The sequence below is a fragment of the Ictalurus punctatus genome, chromosome 23, assembly GCF_001660625.3.
Source record: "Ictalurus punctatus breed USDA103 chromosome 23, Coco_2.0, whole genome shotgun sequence".
NCBI classification, from domain to species: domain Eukaryota; kingdom Metazoa; phylum Chordata; class Actinopteri; order Siluriformes; family Ictaluridae; genus Ictalurus; species Ictalurus punctatus.
This window is the reverse complement of record NC_030438.2, coordinates 2,350,001-2,372,813: the sequence shown is the minus strand read 5'-3', so window position 1 is coordinate 2,372,813 and position 22,813 is coordinate 2,350,001. Positions and strand designations below refer to the sequence as shown.

General features: G+C 39.1%; 1 protein-coding gene across 3 annotated transcripts in view; it reads left to right on the top strand.

Annotated features, from left to right (window-relative positions):
* The window catches only part of pip4k2aa (phosphatidylinositol-5-phosphate 4-kinase, type II, alpha a), a 36,019-nt gene extending 18,998 nt beyond the window's left edge, over nucleotides 1-17,021 (top strand). For 2 of the 3 annotated variants that reach the window (XM_017453109.3, XM_053674887.1), the window contains exons 4-10: nucleotides 1,598-1,750; nucleotides 2,332-2,478; nucleotides 2,568-2,606; nucleotides 8,386-8,499; nucleotides 8,664-8,904; nucleotides 10,415-10,518; nucleotides 12,497-17,021. In XM_017453109.3, coding sequence (XP_017308598.1) covers nucleotides 1,598-1,750; nucleotides 2,332-2,478; nucleotides 2,568-2,606; nucleotides 8,386-8,499; nucleotides 8,664-8,904; nucleotides 10,415-10,518; nucleotides 12,497-12,577 — 879 coding nt within the window. In that variant the 3' untranslated portion in view covers nucleotides 12,578-17,021. The remainder of the gene's footprint in view (nucleotides 1-1,597; nucleotides 1,751-2,331; nucleotides 2,479-2,567; nucleotides 2,607-8,385; nucleotides 8,500-8,663; nucleotides 8,905-10,414; nucleotides 10,519-12,496) is intronic. The other variant, XR_001810274.3, reaches the window with a different exon arrangement.
* The last annotated feature ends 5,792 nt before the right edge of the window (nucleotides 17,022-22,813 follow it).

Below are 22,813 nucleotides of genomic sequence, written 5' to 3'. Positions count from 1 at the left end.
GTCACCGCACTGGAAAAGAGTTCAGAGTTCTGTCATTACCAGTTATTAAAGTTTCCTTTTAAGCAGTTGGGAGTAAGCAAGTGAGATAAACGGGCTACAGGAAAAGGTCTTCAGTTACTCATCTGCCTTGTTATTCAAATTTCCATTTTCTGTGGAAGTTGGTGTAGCATGACCATGTTTCTTATTTTAGTTTGTTAATTTATGAAATGAATTAAGTCTTGAGCTTTTCTTTTCCTTATAGAATATTCATATATATACTGCGAAAACAAAATAATTTTTATGATATTGCCCAGAGTTTAGGTCTGAACGTTATACAGTTAGAGAAGGGGGGGGGGGGGTGTCGGATGTGAACAGCGCAGAAGTTTAACCCCACGGTATTTTTACTAAATAGTATAAAGTAGATTTAAAGTCTGACTCGGCTGACATCTCGGTGACACTCCCCAGAAGTTATTTTCAGCCATAAGACAACGCCCTTTTCTCCTCGAATGGGGAGAGACCCGAATACCAGAAATGGATCAACAAGATGATGTTTCGAAGACGGATTTGACATGGCTGTAAAATTGTCTTTAGTCCTGATGACATGGGAAAAAAAAAAGCCATGTTTTTGTCAGGTTGCTCCAGCTGCTTCACCACCTGACAAAAAAAAACAAAAACTACGTTACAAACTTATACCTACTCGTGCGTCAGGATTTAATACAACAGGCATTTTCATTAACATCTTTGCCTTTGGCATTTTTCAAAATGTATTTTATTTTTTTTTAACGTGGTGCGGGACTTCGTCTCGCGTAGTACAGCTGTCACATTGGGTGTTACACACTGCCCCATTCATATTGCAAGCAGTTGGCGGTTCATATCATCTGGGTAGATTCAGTCCTCCTTGAGGAAAAACCCATGATTAATGAGTTGTAATTTAGTCATTAACCCTTCAATCCGCTGTCGTAAAATGGACCATTTATTCCACGTAATGGCGGCGTAATTTCAGGGCGATCCTTTTACGTCTCAGCCACCCACGTACATCCAGTGTGCTTAATATCGTTTCCTGTGTGTCTCTTACTCCCACGTGAAAGAAAACATTCTCTTATTGGTGAACAGTGCTAATCGCTGTGCTTTAGGCAAAGGGAAGGTATTTTTATTTTGTTTTGTTTTTGTTTTTTTACCTCCACAAAGAACAAATCAAATATCCGGTAGTGTAGGTATTCTATTCTTTGGCTACTTTAGAATATGCTTCTTTACAAGGCTAAACTGGAAAGAAAAAAAAAAAAAAAAAAAAAAAAAAAGACAGTTGCATAACCACCACGGGTTGTTTCACATTCACTTCCACAACCGATCACATGCTGTCACTACATGCTGACCCACTGTTTATTTCTAAGAGAAAACACGGGGCTGATTTAAACCTTGTGTGGAATTTTGGTGCATTTTCCCTGCTTTATTGTGTCACACCTCCCTCAGCTCTTCGAGGATGTAATAATTAGCCAGCGAGCTGAATAAAGTGTGTGTGTTTTTTTTTTTTTTTTTTAAATATGGAAATTTTCTGTGCAGTGTGTGCAAGCATTACAGTTGACTTTTGTCTCCCTGTGTTTTGTGTGTTTACGTGTAGAACTCTCTGACCCGCAGCGCACCTCTCGTTAGTGAGGCTCAGGGTCGTAGCGGTGCCCGCTTCCACACCTCCTATGACAAGAGATACGTCATTAAGACCATCAGCAGTGAGGACGTAGCCGAGATGCACAACATCCTTAAAAAATATCACCAGGTATACGTGCGCACACACAGGCACATGCAGACTGAACATCTTCAACGCCGTATTACACACGTAAATATATATTAAAGGGTTTCATATCGCTTTAACTGAGATGATTTTCATTATCGAGCATGTTTTTGTTGTTGAGCGCGCACACACACGCACACGCACACACACATTAGAGTCCCAGATTTAGAGCAGTCTGGGGAAAGATTGCTGCTTGTTCAAGTTTAGAGATTTATCTACTGATGGTTCCTAAAGCCAAACTGGCCTGCGTGGGGGCGACAGATCTTTCAGCTCTGTGGCCTCCAGGCTCTGGAACTCATTTCCTCAATCACTCACTCTTCTTCTCTGTTCTCTTTCAAGAACCAAGTAAAAGAAAACCGTTTCTCTTAACACGATCACTTCTCATGTTCCTAGCTCTCCTTGCTCCTCATTTCTCTTTTTACATGAGCTATAAAATGACCTTGAGTATGAAAATGTGCTGTGTAAAAATAAAATAAATAAATAAATTGCGTTATTAAGCGTTGCATATGTGCTTCAGTTATATGGATCATGCTCTTTTCAGTAGTTGTGTCATTTCTTTCTCGTAGTTTATTGTGGAATGTCACGGTACCACGCTGCTGCCTCAGTTTCTGGGCATGTACCGCATCACCGTAGACGGAGATGAAACCTATATGATTGTCACACGCAACGTCTTCAGCCACCGGCTGTCTGTCTATAAGAAATACGACTTGAAGGTATGTGATGGGAGGTGAAGAGCGATGAATTTTGGTTGATAATTTGATGACTAAACTATGAACTGACGAGATCTTTTTTTCTTTCTAAGGGATCTACTGTTGCGAGGGAGGCCAGTGACAAGGAGAAGGTAATGATGTTAAAGCAGAATGCCGTTAATATCCAGTTCTTTGAAGAATGTAACATACAGTCTTAATTATTCTTAATGGAATCTGACATTTTGTATTAATTTGCAGTTTATTAGCGGTTTATACGTTCTTTAGTATGCTTGTTAACGTTCCATATCGATATCGTGATACTTTGGCGACGTGACCAGCAAAGATTTCAGTGATAAACAAATATATTTTTTTAAAGTAAGAAGCGTCAATAAAAGTTGAAACATCATCCGCTGTTATGTTCATGCATATGCAGTGCAGATCAGGTAGCGATTGAATGCGTAAAACTGCTGCGTAGTAAAACGAGCGACACAGCAACCGCTGTTTGGGCCTGTTTACACCTGGTCTCTGATCGGATGGCTATCCGAATTGTGAAGAGACCAGGTGTAGATGCCTTCCGAAGCGCATTCGAGACCGATTGATTAAAATCCGATCGCTCAAAACCATTTCAGGAGGCGGTCTGGTTCGCATTCCAGACGAAACCGGACAAGTCTGAATGCATCCGGTTGTTGAAACGACATACGTCAGCGCTTTTCTCCCTCCCAAACGGAAGTACGGACCGGTATAGCCTGATGGAGATGAGTGTGCCTCCTCGTTAAATTGCTTTGCAGGCTGACACAAAGATATAATGGAAGGTCCGGCGCCCCATCCGGAAACCGGATAGCCAGTCTTGTTCCGTAAAAGAAGCCAGCTCTGTATTTTTTCACCGGTGTTGACTCATCCAGGTATCTCGCTGGGTTTTAAAGTTTAGTACTAACGACAGTGAAAACGCCGCACATAATAAGCGCTGTCTTTTTGTTGCGTAAGCGTTGTAGCAAACATTTTCATTTTCTTTTCCGACCGCATTCGCAAACCCAAATAGAGGAAAAATAACGGTGGCTGCCATTTCAGTTCGGCAGAAAGGTGTATTTGCATTTTGCGTGAGAATAGATTGGATTCATATCCCTTTCGCTGAAACGCATTAAGTGTAAGTGGAACCATTTTCCACTTACACTTAAGGTGTAAGGGCGCCAGTGATTACAATGCGTGCCACTGGCATGTGTTTTCCTGTTTCATTTATTACAGTTTTAATTCATTACATCACTGCAGTTCCTAAAAACCAGTGGGACATTCTGAGACAAACTTTTGGTTAAAAGTAAATGCCATTCAAGGACATTCAGTTGTAAAGGCACTTTATTTTGGAATAAATATGCAATAAGCTCTGATATTCCTTCCGTATTTTAATGTTCATAGAAAATATGTGCAGCCGATTTTCTGTTGTTGTGTGTTTTGTTTTTCTTTTGTATGTGTGTGCGTGTCGGGTTTTCCGTGGCACAGATATTTACTAGTTGGCTGCTTCTGCCATTTCACACTTGCATGCACTGCCACTCTCAAACAGATTACATTTAAAATGTGAATTGCAAGGGCTACTATTTTTAAATTAAACTCGTCTTGTTTAGCAGCAGTCATCGTCACAAATCAGCTTCACGGAGCACTAATGAGCGAGCCTTATGCGACAAGGAGAAAACTTTAGCGGAAAAGAGACTCAAACAAACGGATTACCGCAAGAGTACAACCAACTATTCAATCTATTACACTCACTTATTCATAGCCTTTTATTTACACAGTACCCTGCAGAATTATTGGCACCCTCATAAATATAAAGAAACATTAGTGAATAAAAATAATTAATACATGTACACACTTAATACGGGCACTTTGTATAGTGTTATTTATACTTTTGTTTTCTTCTAAAAAAAAAAAAAAATAATACTGCTTTCACCCGTACAATTAATAGTTTGTGATGCCTGCCTTGCAAATAATTACAGTCTATTCTTGTAAAGTTTTAGATTCTTAAGTTTGTACATTTGGGCTTCCTCTTCAAATCATATCACGGATCTTCAGTAGGGTTCAAATTCAGAGACCGAGACGAGGAGTCTGCTGATTTGTGCTGGTCAGCAATAATTTGCCTCTTTTGTGTTTTTGCACATGATAATGGACGACAAAGGGATTTTACATGCGTGCAACCACAATTTATACCCCAGGAAAACAGAACATGGTAAAGACGCAATGTTTCTGGGAACTGGGAGCAAATTAATAATGAGGGTGTTTTTTTTTTTCAATGCATTTGTTTAAAATATTCTTAAGGGGATGTCAGTAATTTGTCAAACATCATCTCTGAATATTAGCTCAATGGTTAAGACATTGGGACTACTGATTGGAAGGTTATGAGTTCAAGTCCTTGCCACTGCTGGGCCCTCGAGCAAGGCCCTTAACCCTCAACTGCTTGGTTGTATAAATGAGATAAATGTAAGTCGCTCTGAATAAAGGTGATTGCTAAATGCCATAAATGTAATGGCGAATGAGTTACAATTAAGCTGAGCAGATGAGAGTTAAAGGTCTTGCTCAAGGAACCAACAGTGGCAGCTTAGCAGCACACTTCAACCTTTCATTCAGAAGCCCAGAGCCCTAATCACTGAGCCGCCATGGCTCTACAAGGAAATATATCTTGTGTTTGGTGGAAGTTGTCTATTTCTTTTGTTGGCATAGAAACCTTAGACAAAGTAGCTTACATTTAGTACTCTAAAGGGTTCTTCAGGTTGCCCCTGTGTGGAACTCTTATAGGTTCAAAGTTCAAACCCATTCAGGAGTCTAGAACTAAAGAACTTTTGAGGAACCGATTTAAATTCAAACTTATAGACCTGTACGCAGGGGTATACAATTTGCACCATAATTTTACCCGTGCTGTTATGGCTAACCCAGATGTACAGTAGATCAACAGTCAACACACATACAGCAGAAGAGTAACATAAAGGCACATTCAACGTTAAATCTGTAAGAGTCCGTACAATAGACAATATATGGGTGTGTGTCAGCAGCAGAATGCCAACATGGCAGTTAAAAGCGCAGATAACATGGAGTACAGCAAAGAATACAGGTGTATAAAAGTGTCACCTTAAATCCACACACACTGTGGCTTAACTACAACTACCCCAGTTTTAACCAAGCTTACTAATGTGTTAGCTTGGCATAGCTGCATCAGCAACATCTGTTTCAGGTCATGTGCACGTTTTTCATGTACACTTCTGATGAATGTAGAAGGACAAAGGTTGATTTGCACACGTGACTAGTTAACAGTCAGTTAACCTTTTATATGTTTGTTTCTGAGAGTAAATATCTCGATGTTTTCCAGCAGTTAATATCACTGGGAGGATAGAAAATCTAGGCATGCGATTGAAGAAGGTAGTGCTCAGTTTTAAACCCAGCTCTCCGTTCCAGAAGTCAGCTTGTTGTGCAATGCACAGGTTGCCGGTGGTCAGAGGTGACATAAGGAGACCAGACTTCTATTTTAATCCTGTTATTCTCCCACACACACTGCATCTAATCCCTGTTGTATCCCTGGGCTCTCATAGGATTGTGCAAGGCCTTCACTGATGCCAAAATGGCTATTCAAGACAAACACACACCCTCACGTACAAAGTATGCACTCGCGCACACACGAACTGATTGCTTCTCCATTATTTAGCACTTAACTATCCTTTTAATCATCATGTTCTCTCTTATATGCAAATAGCAGGCATTATACGTTGATCACACAGCCAGTTTGATACAAATTAGTATTTTTGTCAGTGGTAATGATATTGTGGTGGAAAAATGATGACGGATAAAATGAGCTGGTTTTACTAAATATACCAGTGGTTTAATAAATCAGGGCTTTACTCAAACAGCACAACCATCAGTTATAAATGTAAGTAGTTATAATGTAACTTTTTAAATCACGTCAGAAACATGATTTCACAGTTACTACAGATAGGAGCAGATTTACGGTTCATTGACCGAGGGCCCAGAGTGGGGCAGCTGGCTGCTTTGCCCTTGTTAAGAGATTGCAAGTTCAAATCCCATCAATGCCACAGCTGTCCAAGAGAGCTTAAACCCAACTTATAAATGAACTGTGATCTCTCTCTCTCTCTCTCACTCACACACACACACAATCATTTTCTGCAATGATTAGCGCCTAGTAGTGCCCATAGTGCATTTGGGTGTTTTTCAAAACAGTGTTATGAATGCTTTATCAGTGCCGTATGTTTAACCCAGAGGAAAGCATCACTGTCAGTGTAGTAAAATTGTAATCTCCTTGGTTAAAAGGCATCATGTGTCTTACCTTGCTACCTATGGGGTGTTAATAACCGCCAGAAGCAGATTTGGTCACAGACTCAGTCTGTTAGCACTCTGGTAGGCTACACGTAGAGGATTAGTTTGACAGCTCTCGTTTCAGTTGCTTTCTTTTCTTTTCAGAGAAGCAGCACTGTGTAAACTCCAGGCACTTTATAGCAACATTGTGATTTTCTGATTGAGCGTTAAGGACGATTTTGCTGCCGACACTGTTCTACCTGTTGCACTTTGGTATACTATTCAAAAGTAAACATTCAGCTATTTTGTCACTGTAATTGACAACTAATTCATTTCATTATATAAAAGGCAGATATTAAATAATGATGCATTTTTAAAAATTCCAAAAGTGCTTTTTCTAATTTCCTATCCTTCTGTGAACAGGAAGTGAAACGTCTACTTCTCAGTATTTAAACTTCCCTTAAATGTTTGTGAATAAGGAAGTTCCGTAGCAGGCCTGTCTTTCACGACTCCACAGCTCCCTCTAGTGGGGTACTGAGTAAAATATATCGCATGTATTACACATACAGTGAATAAAGGGTTGGTTATATGGATGTTTAATGATTATAATGCTGTTTAATGCGTTTTAGCTCGTTTCTAAGATCAGTGAAAGCAGGTGTACTGACGAGGTTGCAGATGATATACTAGTATAAAAACAACACACATTAATTTATTAGCTAGAAGAGATTTGCAAACTATGTTTTTTTTTGTTTTTCAAAGTTGTACACTGTGCCTGATCAAAAACCCATCGCAGCTCCAGAGCATTGCCATGAACACAAACCATGTCCGTCAAGTCCACACAGCACCTGTTAGTTTTTTTTCTCCAATCCATGCAACAGACAATGAAGAGCAGGTTAGGAAAATGAGTGTGGAGTGATTTATGTGGATAACATTTTAAGAACATCTATTTTCACGATAAAAAGGCGGTACTACGTGTGTGTTTTCTTCTGCTCCGTGGTTTACTTAAAAGACGCTGTGAATTTTGTTTGATTTCAATTTGGTTCAAAAGAGTCAAAGTTTTTCCAAATATTGTGATCTTTTATCTGCATCACTTTCCCGTACAGTACCAGTGAAATGTCTGCACACATTCGATTGAATATATATTTTTAATGTCGTGAAGGTGTTTCCACAGGTTTGAAGTGTATTTCTAGAACAGATGTAATTCATGAAGTGAATGCACGGATATCAATGTATTTCGAATCAAAATGTACACAGAACGTAAAGCGAGTAGCTTTTACTTTAAATTTATTTGTTTCCCCAAGCAGGTGGTTTTAATTTCGGATACCCAATAAGAGCTCGGCGTGTTTGGAAAATATTCAGAAAGGCCTCTCGGGTGAAGCTTCGTCATGAAGATGGTTGTGAAAAGTTTCCAAGAGTTTGCAACGCTTCATTGGGAATACTGTTAAGGAGAATTGTTATTAGGAATAACCGCTTTGATATGAACACCACGTTTGGTCACTTCATAATGCCACGTGTTTCATTCTGTTAATGTCTTCGTTACTATTAGAGTAGTGGGAAATTGTTTTCAATGAGCAGATGTGTCCAACCTTTTGACTGTTAGTGCACGTTTACACATTGAACGTTCTGCTGTTTTTTTGCTTTAAGGCGAAGGAGCTGCCTACATACAAGGATAATGACTTCATCAACGATGGACAGAAAATATACATCGATGAGGAAAATAAAAAGATATTTCTTGAGAAGCTCAGGAAGGATGTGGAGGTAAATGCAATGTTTTTTTTGTTTGTTTGTTTGTTTGTTTGTTTTTAATATAAACACCCTCTACATGCACACTTTCAAAGCAGATTTAAATTTCTCCTAAACCATTTTTTCAAATAGTCTCGACGTTATATATGATTTTTGATTATTAATCTTGGTGCGTGTAGTTCCTGGCGCTGTTGAAGCTCATGGATTACAGTCTGTTGGTGGGGATCCATGATGTGGAGCGAGCAGAGCAGGAGGAAGTGGAAAGTGAGGATAATGAAGGAGATGATGAAGGAGAGAGTGATGGAGGGATTGTTGGAACACCTCCAGACAGCCCCAGCAACACTCTGGACAGCACCAAACCCCTTTCACCGGGAGACTTTGACCCTACTATTGATGTCTACGCAATTAAAAGTCACGACAGTGAGTGGAGACGGTGACACTCTGTTATGATGTTATGCAGTGACTCTAGTTATGTACACTTTCATTAGTGCATTTAATATACCTACTAAAGCATGACTTTCAATAATGATCCCCAGCTCCAGGCTGCATATCTTCCAGCCCTCCTTTTTACACACCGCTTTCATGTCCTTAGTGAATTACCTTGCCCTTAGTGGTATTAATCAGGTTCGGATTATTTCCTTGCTGATAAACCGCATACGTCGGATCATTTCAGGATTGAATTGCGCTATAAAGACATGAACAAATTACAGTTGTATATGAATAAGTTACATTTAAGATGCTTGGACAAAAGGATATATGTTATTATTTTATACAACAGTTAGTTCCGGTTCACTGATTCGAATGGTGACCTCACTGGGACGTTTCACTGTGTATCGCTCCACTCATCTGTGTTTGCAACGTAAAACTTTCACTTCCTAGTTCAAGACCGTTACGACAGTAGTGTTGGCGACATCATCAGCAGACATGGCAAACAATTACTTTTCAAGAACATAACTTTCGGCTTAAGATAGGAAAGCTTGTCAGATGAAGATGAACTGGAAATAGGGACACCAATTTTAAGGGACGCAACTTTAACAGGAACATATACAAATCCGTGTGAGCCGGGCAGCGGTAGCTCAGTGGTTAAGATGTTGGACTACTGATCGGAAGGTCATGAGTTCAGATGCCACTGCTGGGCCCCTGTATAAATGAGTTAAACGTAAGTCTCCGTGGATAAGAGCGTCTGCCCAGTGCCGTAAATGCAGACAGCTAGCCAACATGCTAGAAAATGGCCATATTGTGACCGAAATGTCACGTCGTCAATATTAATTTCTTGTTTGTCGAACTTGTTTATAGATCTGTTACCTACGGACGAATCACAGTCATGTTCAGTAAAACTGCACTCTTGCTCGTACGATATTGCTCAACTCATTCAGCTAATTCATACTACTTAATTTTTAAATAAAGCACACTTAAGGTTAACGTTAAGATATAAAAAAATTAAAAAAAAGCAAAAAGCTTTTCATTAAATAACACTCTTCTACAATATCACACTTTTGCTACAGTATCAATTGATGGGAGAGTGTCAACGATTGCATAACAGCAGGTTCTCTGAAGTCGGTTTTTGTTTAAAGTTAATCTCTTTGGCACATATACTCCAAAAATTAGTCCTTTACTGTAGCTGCGAGTTAGATGTACCTTATAGGTTGGGCACTGAGTGTGTGTGTGTATATATATATATATATATTAACATTGGATTAACATTGGCGCTTTGACACATTTGGCAGCCTTTAACAGAGCAGTAGTGCATTTGTACAAAGAAATAAACGAATCATTGCAGACCTTGTCAATTAACAGGCCAACAATGTGATTAACTAACACGGTACAGGACGTGTATAGGAACTGACTCGCCCACCTTCCTCTTGACATATTTAGCACGGATTAAGCTCCTGAAATTCTAATTGGTTCTGGTATTTTGTTCATTTTTAAGACTCTCCTCGGAAGGAAGTCTACTTCATGGCTGTGATTGACATACTGCAACATTATGATGCCAAGAAGAAAGCAGCTCATGCAGCTAAAACAGTCAAGCATGGAGTGAGTGCTTATTTTATTATTCACTATTGTGTCTGCCATGTGTTCCACTGGTATGCGAGTAATATAGGAAACGTAATGGGCACATTTCCACTGCATGATCCCAGGAACTTTTTCAGGAGCACAGGAACTTCAGGCCTGTTTCCTCTGAAGAATCTAGGGCTAATTTTAATCCCGCTGCCAAAATTCCAGGGGCATGTGAATCTGGAATGATTGACAATTGCCTTGGTATTTTGACTTCACCAATGTTAACCGACACCTTCTCCACATGGGGAAGTGGGGAAAGCGTTGGGGTTCGTTAATGTGAAATCAAATCCATCAGTGTATGTTTGACTTTAGTCAACTACCATTAGAGCACAAGTACACTGATCAGCCATAACATTAAAACCACTGACAGGCGACGTGAATAACTTTGATTATATCATTACAATGGCACCTTTCAAGGAGTGGGATATATTAGGCACCAAGTGAACAATCAGTTCATGTTGATGTTGATATGTTGGAAGAAGGAAAAATGGGCAAGCATAAGGATCTGAGCGACTTTGAGAAGGGACAAATTGTGACGGCCAGCCGAATGGGTGGGAGCATCTCCAAAACGGCAGGTCTTGTGGGGTGTTTTCCTCGTCTGCGGTGGTTAGTACTTACCAAAAGTGGTCCAAAGAAGGACAATCAGCAAGAGGGTCATGGGCGCCCAAGGCTCATTGATGCATGTAGGGAGCGAAGGCTAGCCCGTCTGGTCTGATCCCACAGAAGAGCTACTGTAACACAAATTGCTGAAAAGGTTAATGCTGTCTATGATAGAAAGGTATCAGATGCATCACAGCTTGCTGTGTATGGGTCTGCGTATCTGCAGACAGGTCAGAATACCCATGCTGACCCCTGTCCACCGCTGAAAGTACCTGCCATGATCACATGAGCGTCAGAACTGGACCGCGAAGTAATGGAAGAAGGTGACCCGGTCTGATGAAGATTTTTACATCAAGTGGACGGCCGGGTGTGTGCTCGTCGCTTACCTTGGGAAGAGATGCACTATGGGAAGAAAGCATGCCGGTGGAGGAAGTGCGATGCTCTGGGCAATGTTCTGCTGGGAAACCTTGGGTCCTGGGGTTCATGTGGAAGTTACTTTGAAACAGTGCTGCAGACCAAGTACACTCCTTCATTCCGACGGTGTTCCCTAAAGGCATCGGCGTCTTTCAGCAGGGTAATGCGCCCTGCCACACTGCAAAAATTCTTCAGGAACGGTTTGAGGAACATGACGGAGAGTTCAGGGTGTTGATACGGTCTCCAAATTCCCCAGATCTCAATCTGATCGGGAATCTGTGTGGATGTACCGGACAAACAAGTCCAATCAATGGAGGCCCCACCTCACAACTTACAAGACTTAAAGGATCTGCTGCTAATGTCTTTGTGCCAGATACTACAGCACTCCTTCAGAGGACTTGTGGAGTCCATGCCTCGACACGTCAGAGCTGTTTCGGCGGCACAAGGAGGACCTACACAATATCACAATATTGGACAGGTGGTTTTAATCTTATGGCTGATTGGTGTATATCAGTTGACCGTATTTATTAGGGATGCCAATGAAGCTTTTTAAGCCGTAAATGGTCGAAATTTTGAAGTCTGAATTTCTGAATGAAACAAAAAACATGTCAAATCTAACACTTGGCAAATCATTTTAAAATGCTGTTGGCTTTCCTGTAACCGTCACCACAGATGCATGGTCAAGCCCATCATAGTAGAAAATGGAGTGCATGTATATACAGTGTTGCACAGTAAGCACACAGTGCTTGGAGGGAAAATGCTCATCTGTTTTAGTTAAGATGTAGACACATTGCTGTCTGGAATACCTTGATGGAAACATCCCAGATATTGTTTATTGGGTGCTTGTTGTTGTATAAAGCTAATATTATTCTCCATTGGTTAGGAGATTAATATTAATACATTGGGAGTATAATCACTCTTACGTTTCCCCTCTGTCTAGGCTGGAGCAGAGATCTCGACCGTGAACCCGGAGCAGTACTCTAAGAGATTCTACGATTTCATTACCACCATTCTGCCCTAAACTGGAGCAAAACCCACAGGGGTGAAAGAGGGACGCTGATGGAGGGGTGCCCAAACGCACTCACCCACCCTTACAGCAGCTACAACCACCATTCGTTTACATTTTCATTTTTTATTTGTTCTTTGCTGTTTTCTGGGACCATAAGTGTGATGAAACAGTAACAAGTATAAATCTTTGTGGGAGCTATGGATTTTTAAAAAAAAATTTTTTGGCTTTCTGATGCATGTCTCTCATGGCATTTTTAATTCATGTGTTATTTTGCCTTCCTTTTAATTGAAAGGGGGAGAGAGAGAGCGAGAGAGAGAGAGTGCGCAAATGTGATGGTGTACGTGGCTCAGTGAATGGACATACACATGTAGAATGATGTCACTCAGAACGGAGGCTGAGAAGGAAAGGAGCTTTCAACTGCTGTAGAATTCACTTCAGACAAAAAGGAAATGTGAAGCTATCCCATGCAGAATCAGTCACCCACCCCGATTGGTCAAAAATGCCTGTCCTTTTACTTTTCATACGCTTTACCAGAAAGCGCATTTCATCAGTCCGTCCCTGCTCATCTTCCCCAGTTAAACCTAACACCGCCCCTAATGTAAACCTTACCCCTCTTCCGCCCGTGCTTCTTTCTCATCTGTCCATGCTCATATACTTTTCTTTCATCCAAATCTACCCGGTTCTTGTCTTTCATGTGTTTCTAGTTAAAAGCTGCAGCACTTGTAGGTGAACGTGCTTTCATTGCGTTAATCAACGCGACGTTGATTCTCACGTTAATTCTCCGAAACCATGGCTCTCCTCCTCTGAACAGTCTGACTGCAAAGAAAACGCTCCTGAGCTCCATTCACATTCACGAAGGAATGCACCTTCTGACTCTTGCATGTTCCTACAGTGTTTCACACGAGTGTGTGGTGGTATTTTATTATTTTTTTGTGTGTGTGTGTGTGTTGTTTTTTTTTTTTTTGTTTTGTTTTGTCTTTTTAATGACCTGTAGGAGGTTGAGATGATTCGTCTATAATTTCGCATCATGAAAAGGCGTTCTAATGAACTGAACAGAAGCAACAGCATTGGTGGCAATCACTTCAAGTCTGTAAAATCTGTTACGGGAATGATCTTTCATTTGCCATCAGCACCTTAAACTGTTGCACGTTTTTGTTTTTGTTTTTTAAAATGAGGATCTTTTTGGTCTGTTACATACTGCAACAATAGCACTATGAGGCACTATTGAATGCAGCCCGTGGATTTGTGTCGTCACAAGTACGCTTGTTCTAGGCAGAAAACCCATAGTTTACCTCTTGCATCATGTAAACAAATTCACACTTATTGCTGTAATGTTAGCTACAGTGTTCATTGGGGGAGTTTCAGAAAAGGAGGATGGGGAGGTCCTGTGTGTAGAGTAGTGTAATTTCTTTTGCCAGTTTTATAAACTTTACGTTTTTAAATTGGCAGTCGAGTCAGCAGTGTATTGTATGTTTTGCACATAATGAACCAGAAGTTTAAATAATCCCTTTGGTTCGGTAGAGTGGTATTTACAGGGGGGAAACGCCACACCTGTACAAAATGGTGATTCATAAGAAATCGAGTCGACTCTTAGGAAAGGTTCATGTTAGGCGTCATGTTTTCTTACGTTACCGATATGAATCCCTGCGAAATGGCTAGAATTTCTACGAAATTTTGCATGAAATTGCTGTTGTTTTAATATTGATCTGTTGAAACATGACACCACCACCACACCATCTAGAAAGTTCTGACTCTTTAGAATCGGCATTTTCTTGTGTGTTGGTTCAACTGATTTGATTTTTTTTGTTGTTGTGTTTTTTTGTTTTTTTTTTAATTAAATGCACAGTTTTTATTTGCATTTTAATTTGTACACGGAATTGTTCGCATTTTAAGCAGCACATCCTTATCGAGTGAAGTGTTCTGATAAATGAAGAATGTTACTGTTTTGAATTGTGCAGTACTGTAAAAAGTTTTGGGGTTTTTTTTTTGTTGTTTGTTTGTTTTTGTTTGTTTGTTTGGTTTTGTTTTTTAATAATGCATGTTGCATTTGTTTGCCCTGTTCAGCCTGATGCCGTGTGTAACAGTCACCCCTCCTAAAAGAAGAAAACAAACAAACAAACAAACAAAAATATACACGCGCTTATTTCTTCTTTCTGACAGTCTTCAACCTGCTTTATACTGTCAGCAATGTATACACTGTGCAAGAGTCGTGCCTTTTTACTCCAAATTCTTTAATTTTCTATTCTTAATCTCAGTTGTTTTTTTCCACAGGTAAAAATTTTATTTTCTAATTCTCTAATTTTCTTTTTTTGTTTGTTTGTTTGTTTGTAGTTTGGCTGTGTATGGAGAAGACTCTTTTTGTGTTGACAATAACACTTAAAACCATTAACACCTTTTTGAGTTCCAGCATTGAAAATGGCCCTGTGAAAGCTGAGTGGGACTTCTGTCACAATGTTTATTTTTATCTTTTTTTTTTTTTTTTTTATCAACTTAACCTCAGTATTATCAGTAATCCAGACTCTTTTGCTATTTTTATCCGTTGTTGTTTTATTATTATTTTATTTTTATTTTTTTTTACCAGTTTGCGCAATGGTTGTTTCTTTTTTTCTCCCCCCCCACAAAAAAAAAAAAAAAAAAAATTGGGGGAACAGGAGAGAGGAAAACAGTGCCTCTCCCTCCAGTCGTCGTGGTCTTCGCATATGCAAAGAAGAGGAAAGAAAAAAAAAAACCCATTTGCTTGAATACTTGTGGTTTTGACACGCAGCAGCACGCAACCGGAAACCCGCTTCATCTCGCGCCTTTGGCCTTCAGATTTGCCAAATCAGCACTCAGCCTCTCCGCACAGGTTCTTCACATCATGTAGAAATCTTCACAGAAAATGATGGCAGTTTTATTGTGCTAATATCAGTTAACGTCTCTTTTTTTATTATTATTATTTTAGGCTGTATTAAACGCGGCGCAACGTGTGTGTCCTGTTTTAACTCCGCAACTAGTTAATGGAGAGAGAGAGAGAGAGAGGAAACCCCCCCACCCCCCTCCATGAGCATGGAGAAATAAGTGTTTGCTAAGTGATCAGTCGAGGATGAGACGTGTTGGTGAGAGTGTTTTTAAAAGTCTGGGAGAGGGTTGGGTTGGGTTGGGGTGGGGGGGGGGGGTCATTCAGATTATGTTCAGATGTTAACCAATATAATACACTCCATTTCAGAAGCATCGCTCCAAACCATTAAAGCACTTTGCAAATCCTCGTGCCTGTGTGTTTTCTAATCCAGCCTCGCCCCTAACTGCACTTCCATCTTCAATTCACGTATTTGTGCGACATTTTGCAACTGCTTATTAATTCAGAGCAGAGATTTTTAAAAAAAAAAAAAAAAAAGCTCGCACACTGTGTTCTTCCTTGGCGTTGGGGTGGAAACCATCAAGGGTCCGTTGTTGGGTATCTTTAATAAGCCTGTGTAGCCTTTACTCATGCAAGTGCTGGGCCTGTTCATTCGCTTTTAGAGACTTTAAGTCTGTATCAGTGATGCTCAGTTATGTACGTGAAATGATCTGTGGCGGTACGGTTTATTTACGTTTCCATGTGATGCGTGTCAAGTCGACCAACCCAATGGGTATTAGGCTATAGTAGACCTGTGATTTTCTGTAGCTGCGTTCATTTCAGGATCTATCCGTGATCTAGTATCAATTGGTGATTATGAAGCCTACTGCAGTTCGCCTATAATGTTTTACATCATATTTCTATATTGTCTGCCTCGTGTTGTTGGGCCTAAGAAATTTTTTGGAAAGCCGATGGAAAATGAATTGCCAATGGAATTAAAAGTGAAATGATAGGCTTCGGTTTGCAGAGTAGGTTACCGCATTACTGCGAAGTTTAGGGATTAAGGCCATGAATAAATAAATCTGTTTCTCCAGCTGTGAAAACCCTGTAATTAGCTCAGAAATTCTACCAGAAGCGGCTTTTATATCCAAATGGCTTGAAATTGTGTACATTTTTCGACATTAATAGACAGATTAGTGCGCCCCTCCATGGGAAATTGGGGAGGGGGTTGTAATTTTATTTTTTTTTTAAGTCAGCTCGCGTTCTGTATGTATCTTCTCCTTTGCATTGCAATTTCAATGATAACATTCTTTACTTAACAAATACTAGCATTTTACCTCCCCTAAACTATAGTCTAAACCCGCGTAAATAAAACGGAAACAATATAAAATGTTCATTTCTACTTACACCTGTGCTACAGACCAAGGTGAATACACCTGGTCGTGTAGCTACACCTTTGCCACGTGAGGCTCTTTTGTGATTGTATGACTAGATGTGAACTTTGGGGAAATATATACATATGTAGTGTTTAAAAATAATTTTATTTTAAACCAAAGTTATGATGGTTTTCGCCTTACATCTTCGCTTTTTTTTTTATTTGATTCTTGATGACATAATAAATAAGAGATTAATGCAAATTCACCGATGATTTCAATTATTATTATTTTTAATTAGTCAAATCACCATGGTATCATCTTTCACATACATTTATGTGAAGCATAAACCCGTAAGATCGATGCTCAGCAAGTCATGAGGCCCGTTTCTGCGGTAGGAACGTGAATCATATCTCTTCCGTTCCACCTTAAATGCCTCAGCCCTGCCTCCTCGTAGGCGGAAGTTGCGCTATTTTCTTTCACCGATTGGGGGCGACAAATGAACACAAAATGTCCTCCTGGCGCCGCGCCACAATTAGCCGAGTCTCTAAAGGAGACCTGTCAGCAAATTGTCGCGTATATGTATCAAAATGCAGCGATGTATGAAGGTGAATACAGAGTCTTAAAGCTCCAATGAGTGTTCCTGAACAAATGAAACCTGTTGGATATGTGTTTTAAGCCACAAGTTATGATTTGTGTCCACGCTTGCGCTGTTCAGCGTAATGGCTACTCAGTTGGGTTTGGGAAATTGGAGCGTGTCACACCGTTAACCCCTTATTCGGGTTATATATTTGAAAGTATAACACGTCCACCTGGGATAGCTTGGTTTTTTAAAAAAGTTTAGGCTAAAAAAAAATATAAATAGGCGTTTTGTATTAACAGCGTGTAGATGAACAGCTATCGAGCCTATTGTTTGTCCAACACAAGTCTGTTTCAGGCTTCTGCAGTGGAGGATGTGTTACTGTATTCACTTTCAGCGTTATGAGCTACATCTCATTATATGTATAAAATGCTAATAGGCGCATGTGGGGTTTTTTTGTTTGGTATGTTTGTTTGTTTTACTCAGAACCGGATCATGACTGTATCACTCAACCAATATTTAATGAAATGAAAAACAAAGGTCTTAATTTATGGAGAAGGAAATAAGGTTTCAAAGTCGAGGTCATTCTGCACATAATTTCGGCATTAACTGCGATTATTACGTCATCTGTTTGATTACAGAGCTTAGAAATGTATTTCGGATAGAGGCTTAGAGAAATAAAATTGAACCTCTACCAGTTCATGTATATCTACCTGAGTTTTTTTTTCCGTGCTAGAACATATATATAAGAAATGATTTATACGTTTTTGAATGGTGTTTAAATGCGTTATAGCTATACCGAGAGCATGACATTTGCTATAATATTCATTTTCTCACGGTGACGCCATAAAAAAAAACATTTTTCATAAGAAAGAGACTTCCTATGGATGTTTTTTTTTTTTTTTTTACAAATGTTGGCGTCAAAAAATAAATATTCCCAGTGTGCATGTATTACACCTTGGACCTTGGAAGGAGTAAATAATTCTTCTATAAAACTGCTTGAAGTACCATGCACGGTAAGAGTTTAGTGAAAAGGGAAGGTTATTTTACTATGATGTAACAGACGCGTGTATAGTGTAATGTATGCATTAGCCTATAGTGTATTATTATGTCCTACGGTCTATAGAACCTTTGAGACACCTCTAGTTTTTTTTTCTGTGTAGAGGTGTAGGCTGTATAACACTTATTATAAACCTCGTCATTTCCCTTACAACTGAGGGATATTTTTGTCCCTGACAGCCTACACGATTATCACATTCAGAGCACATTTATTCAGTAGCCTCATATCGGTCCATTTGTTGCTTCTCCTCGTGTACTCTTATGCTTTCTCATATTGCTTTTTATTGTCAAAAGCTGTTAAAAAAAACCGATCAAAAAATTAAACAGTTAAGATGCTAGGTACCGACTTTCCTAATAAAACGCTGTTCACAGTGTCATGGTGCTCCAGCCCAGCATTCAGGAGGGCAAATTAAAGCTCTTTTATAAACAGATTTTGGGAAAATCTTCTTTGGGGAAGAAGGAAAGAAAACTAAAAAAAGAAGTCTCGTATAATGTTTATTTTTTTCTTGTTTATTTGTTTATTTTACAAGCATTCACCCGTTTTCGCCTAAAATGCGGCCGAATAAAGTCTTCTCTCTGTAAAGCACGAGTTTTATAAATGCTAATAAATTACATCAGTACAGATTTTTATTCATGGACATAATCCAAACAGTCAAACATTAGGCTCGTTGTTTAAATGTGTACAATCATATTGTTGTCTATTCATATCATATTGTTGTTGTTGTTGTTGTTATTCCTGAACTTTCCATCTACAGAACACATTAAGCCCAAGTTAACATTATTTAAATGCCTACTTGTTTGAGGTTTGGATTTAAAACCTTTCTATTCAAGTCTAATAACTTAAATGAACTGAATCATAAATATGATAACGTTGATAATGGTGGGTTGTGATTTCCAACACAGTCGCACTCACCGTCCCTTGAGATTCACTCGAAATCCTCACATTTAAAATGGGGTGGGGGGGGGGGGGGATTACTGACTAGTATTCTGTTATTTCTATTTAGTGAAGACTTCAGAGAGAATGATTATGGATGTAGGTTTAAGGGGGAATCGGACTCTCTACATGCTGGTGTTCGGACAAAACGATGTTTTTACTTCTTTATACATTTTACAGTTACATTAACAGGCTGGTCTACCTTCTCTGCCTTCTAAATACACATAGAACATGCTGAAAAAGAAGACCAAAAAGAGTCCGAAAAATAAAGGGACCAAGAAATCTTTGTGTGAAGTCGTTCTAAAGGTGAGACCAAAGGGCCTCCAGGGGCCCGTGAAGCATAACCATGGGGTCTGAGAAACATTATTATTATTATTATTATTATTATTATTATTATTATTATTATTATTATTTCATTTACAGTGCTGGAACCCGTTTTTATCAAAATAATTAGATTTATTATTGAGCTCTTATAGGTGTGAGTATGTATGTTTGGGTTTGTTTGTTTTTTTGGTGAATAACAATTTTTGACAGCAACGCAAACACAGAAAATAAATAAAAAGGGGGGCTGCACATAACACACACGAGACCCATAAAAGACAAATTAAGCTAAAGACGCCATCAACACAAACATCTTTAATGTACAAGGTTTGTAAGAAAGAGCACGTCCACTCAGCGGGTTTAATCCAAACTCAAACAAAAGCAAGTCTGTAAATAGTAGAAGGTTCAGGAATAAAAGCTCCGTGTTTCTAATAAATAATCGAAATAGTATTGTGCACATTTAAATATGCTCATGAAATAAACATGTAGCCTTCTGAGACGATCTGCTGAATTTGTTCAAGCTAAAGGCGTGTAAAGAGAATTGAGAAGCTCTGCTCTAAGGGCTACAACTGGGAAATCAGTTCATGCTCTAAGGTGGGATGTGTTTTAGACTTTATGTTTTACACCGTGTTCATGCAACAAATCCGTTTATTCTGTGTAGAGGAGGGCTTGTTTTCTCTCTCTCTCTCTCTCTCTCTCTCTCTCTCTCTCTCTCTTCACCTATTTCTCATTCTCTCTCTCTCTCTCTCTACAGCTATTTCTCATTTTCTCTCTCTCTTTCTCTCTCTCTCTCTTCACCTATTTCTCATTCTCTCTCTCTCTACAGCTATTTCTCATTTTCTCTCTCTCTCTCTCTCTCTCTCTCTCTCTCTCTCTTCACCTATTTCTCATTCTCTCTCTCTCTACAGCTATTTCTCATTTTCTCTCTCTCTCTCTTCACCTATTTCTCATTCTCTCTCTCTCTCTCTACAGCTATTTCTCATTCTCTCTCTCTCTACAGCTATTTCTCATTTTCTATCTCTCTCTCTCTTTCTCTACACCTATTTCTCATTTTCTATTTCTCTCTCTCTCTCTCTCTCTCTCTCTCTCTCTCTCTCTCTCTCTCTCTCTCTCTCACGCTCATTCTTAACATTCTTAAAAGTAAAACTACCCGTCACTATTTTTTTTATTATTCTTCTGGTGATTTTATTCACGCTCGTTGGCTGTGAGGTCAAGATGATTAAGAAAAATATTATTTTTTTAAATATATATTTATATATCATGTCATAGGTCACCTATGTTACCTTTTTTTTTGCCGAGTACTTATTCGGCCTAGATTCAAACAAAACCGTCACTAAGCTCTTGTGCCATTTTCGTTCTACATAATGACTAAATGTTTCAGGAGGTGATGCTGGATTTCTTTCATAATATGATCAAAAATCAGTTATATAAATAGCGCGGTGACCTAATAAATGGCCTACTGGCTTCACTCATCACTGCTTCCCATATGTAAAGAATAGTCTTTAGTCATTGAAATAATGACTAAACACACACACACACACACACACACACACACACACACACACACACACACACACACATACATTTTATGATGTTAGAATCGACTATCTAATGTTTTATATTTTGAAACCAACCAAACTGTGATTTATTTATTTATTTATTTTGCCCACATACCCGACTAAATCATGACTGAATCAGTGTGGATTGTCAGGCTTCAGTCCTGTTGAACTATAGGAGAAAGGTTCCGAGTGATTTTTAACTCGTACAGCAAGCTTTCTTTTGTGTTGTTTGAGGAGTCAATTTGACTTCAGGATGCTGCTCATTCCCACCAAAGTCCCCCTTTGCCCTGAGGTCCAATAGTGTATAGTAGTAATAGTGTGTGTGTGTGTGTGTGTGTGTGTGTGTGTGTGTGTGTGTGTGTGTGCGTGCGTGCGTGCGTGCGTGTCAATCAAACTGAACCGATTCAGATATGGCATTGTTCGGAGCTGAGTCAGTCTCTTTCCCGTTCTCTCACTTAACAAAGCCTTCAGACCAGAATAGGTGTCTTTATTCTGACAGAAAATAGCAGTTATCAGGGTTGAATAATTAGATTATATTCATTTCACGATGACACTATTATTTTTTTTTTTTGTCCGGAATTTCTTATGATATAAACTTTGGACAAATAACACACAGATAGGTAGAGAGGGAATAGTTTTCCAGATAATTTTATATGGCGCAGACTCCGTATTTTACATCTCGCTATCCTCTAAATGAGACCTGCTATTCTACCTTAAAGCTCTTCAACAGGATCACAACCTAATGTGAAAAGCAGGAATCTTGCATTTGTGACTTCATTAAGTAACTTCGTGTATATAAAGAACATGATTAATAATAATAATAATAATAATAATTGTTGTTGTTGTTCCATTCTCTCTCTCTCTCTCTCTCTCTCTCTCTCTCTCTCTCTCTCTCTCTCTCTCTCTCTCTCTAGGAATGCCTTTTCTTCGCTTCCACTGATGGTGATTTGTTTATGAAAGACCTTGAAAATCTGCACAGGCAGGCTGCACAGGGTATAACAGTTGTTTTAGATGTTCTAGTTGTGATCAGTTAAAAGGTAGTAATACTTCATACCTAAGAAAAGGGGGATTAAAATTAGGTTTGGGTGGTTAAGAGTCGCATTTTTGTTACAAAAACATTTTCTAACACTTACCAATAAAATGGGGGGGGGGGGGGGGGGGGGGGTGACCTGAACGTGTGTAATATGATGTTTATTTTTTTTTCTATATTTCCATGAAATATAATTATATATATATATATATATATATATATATATATATATATATATATATATATATACACACATCATTTATTTATTTTTAATATAATTAAATGGAGGGTCTGTAACTCCTAAACCTCAACCGACGTCTTACGCCAATATTTAATCTAATGAACAAAAACAGTGTGATATATTCTGAATATAACTAAAGTCAGGTAAAAACATAAAACAGACAAATGTGCTCCTTTTTGCATCCGGTTGGTATGGGAGAGAACTGATGGTCTCTAAACCCCCGAGTAAAAATGTGCAAACCCGGGACATTTTATATTGTTTTAAAAGGGAAAAGCACAGGTCTGTCTGATTTGGAAATAGCTGCATGCTATTGGGAGAGGTATTCTGTTTTGTTGT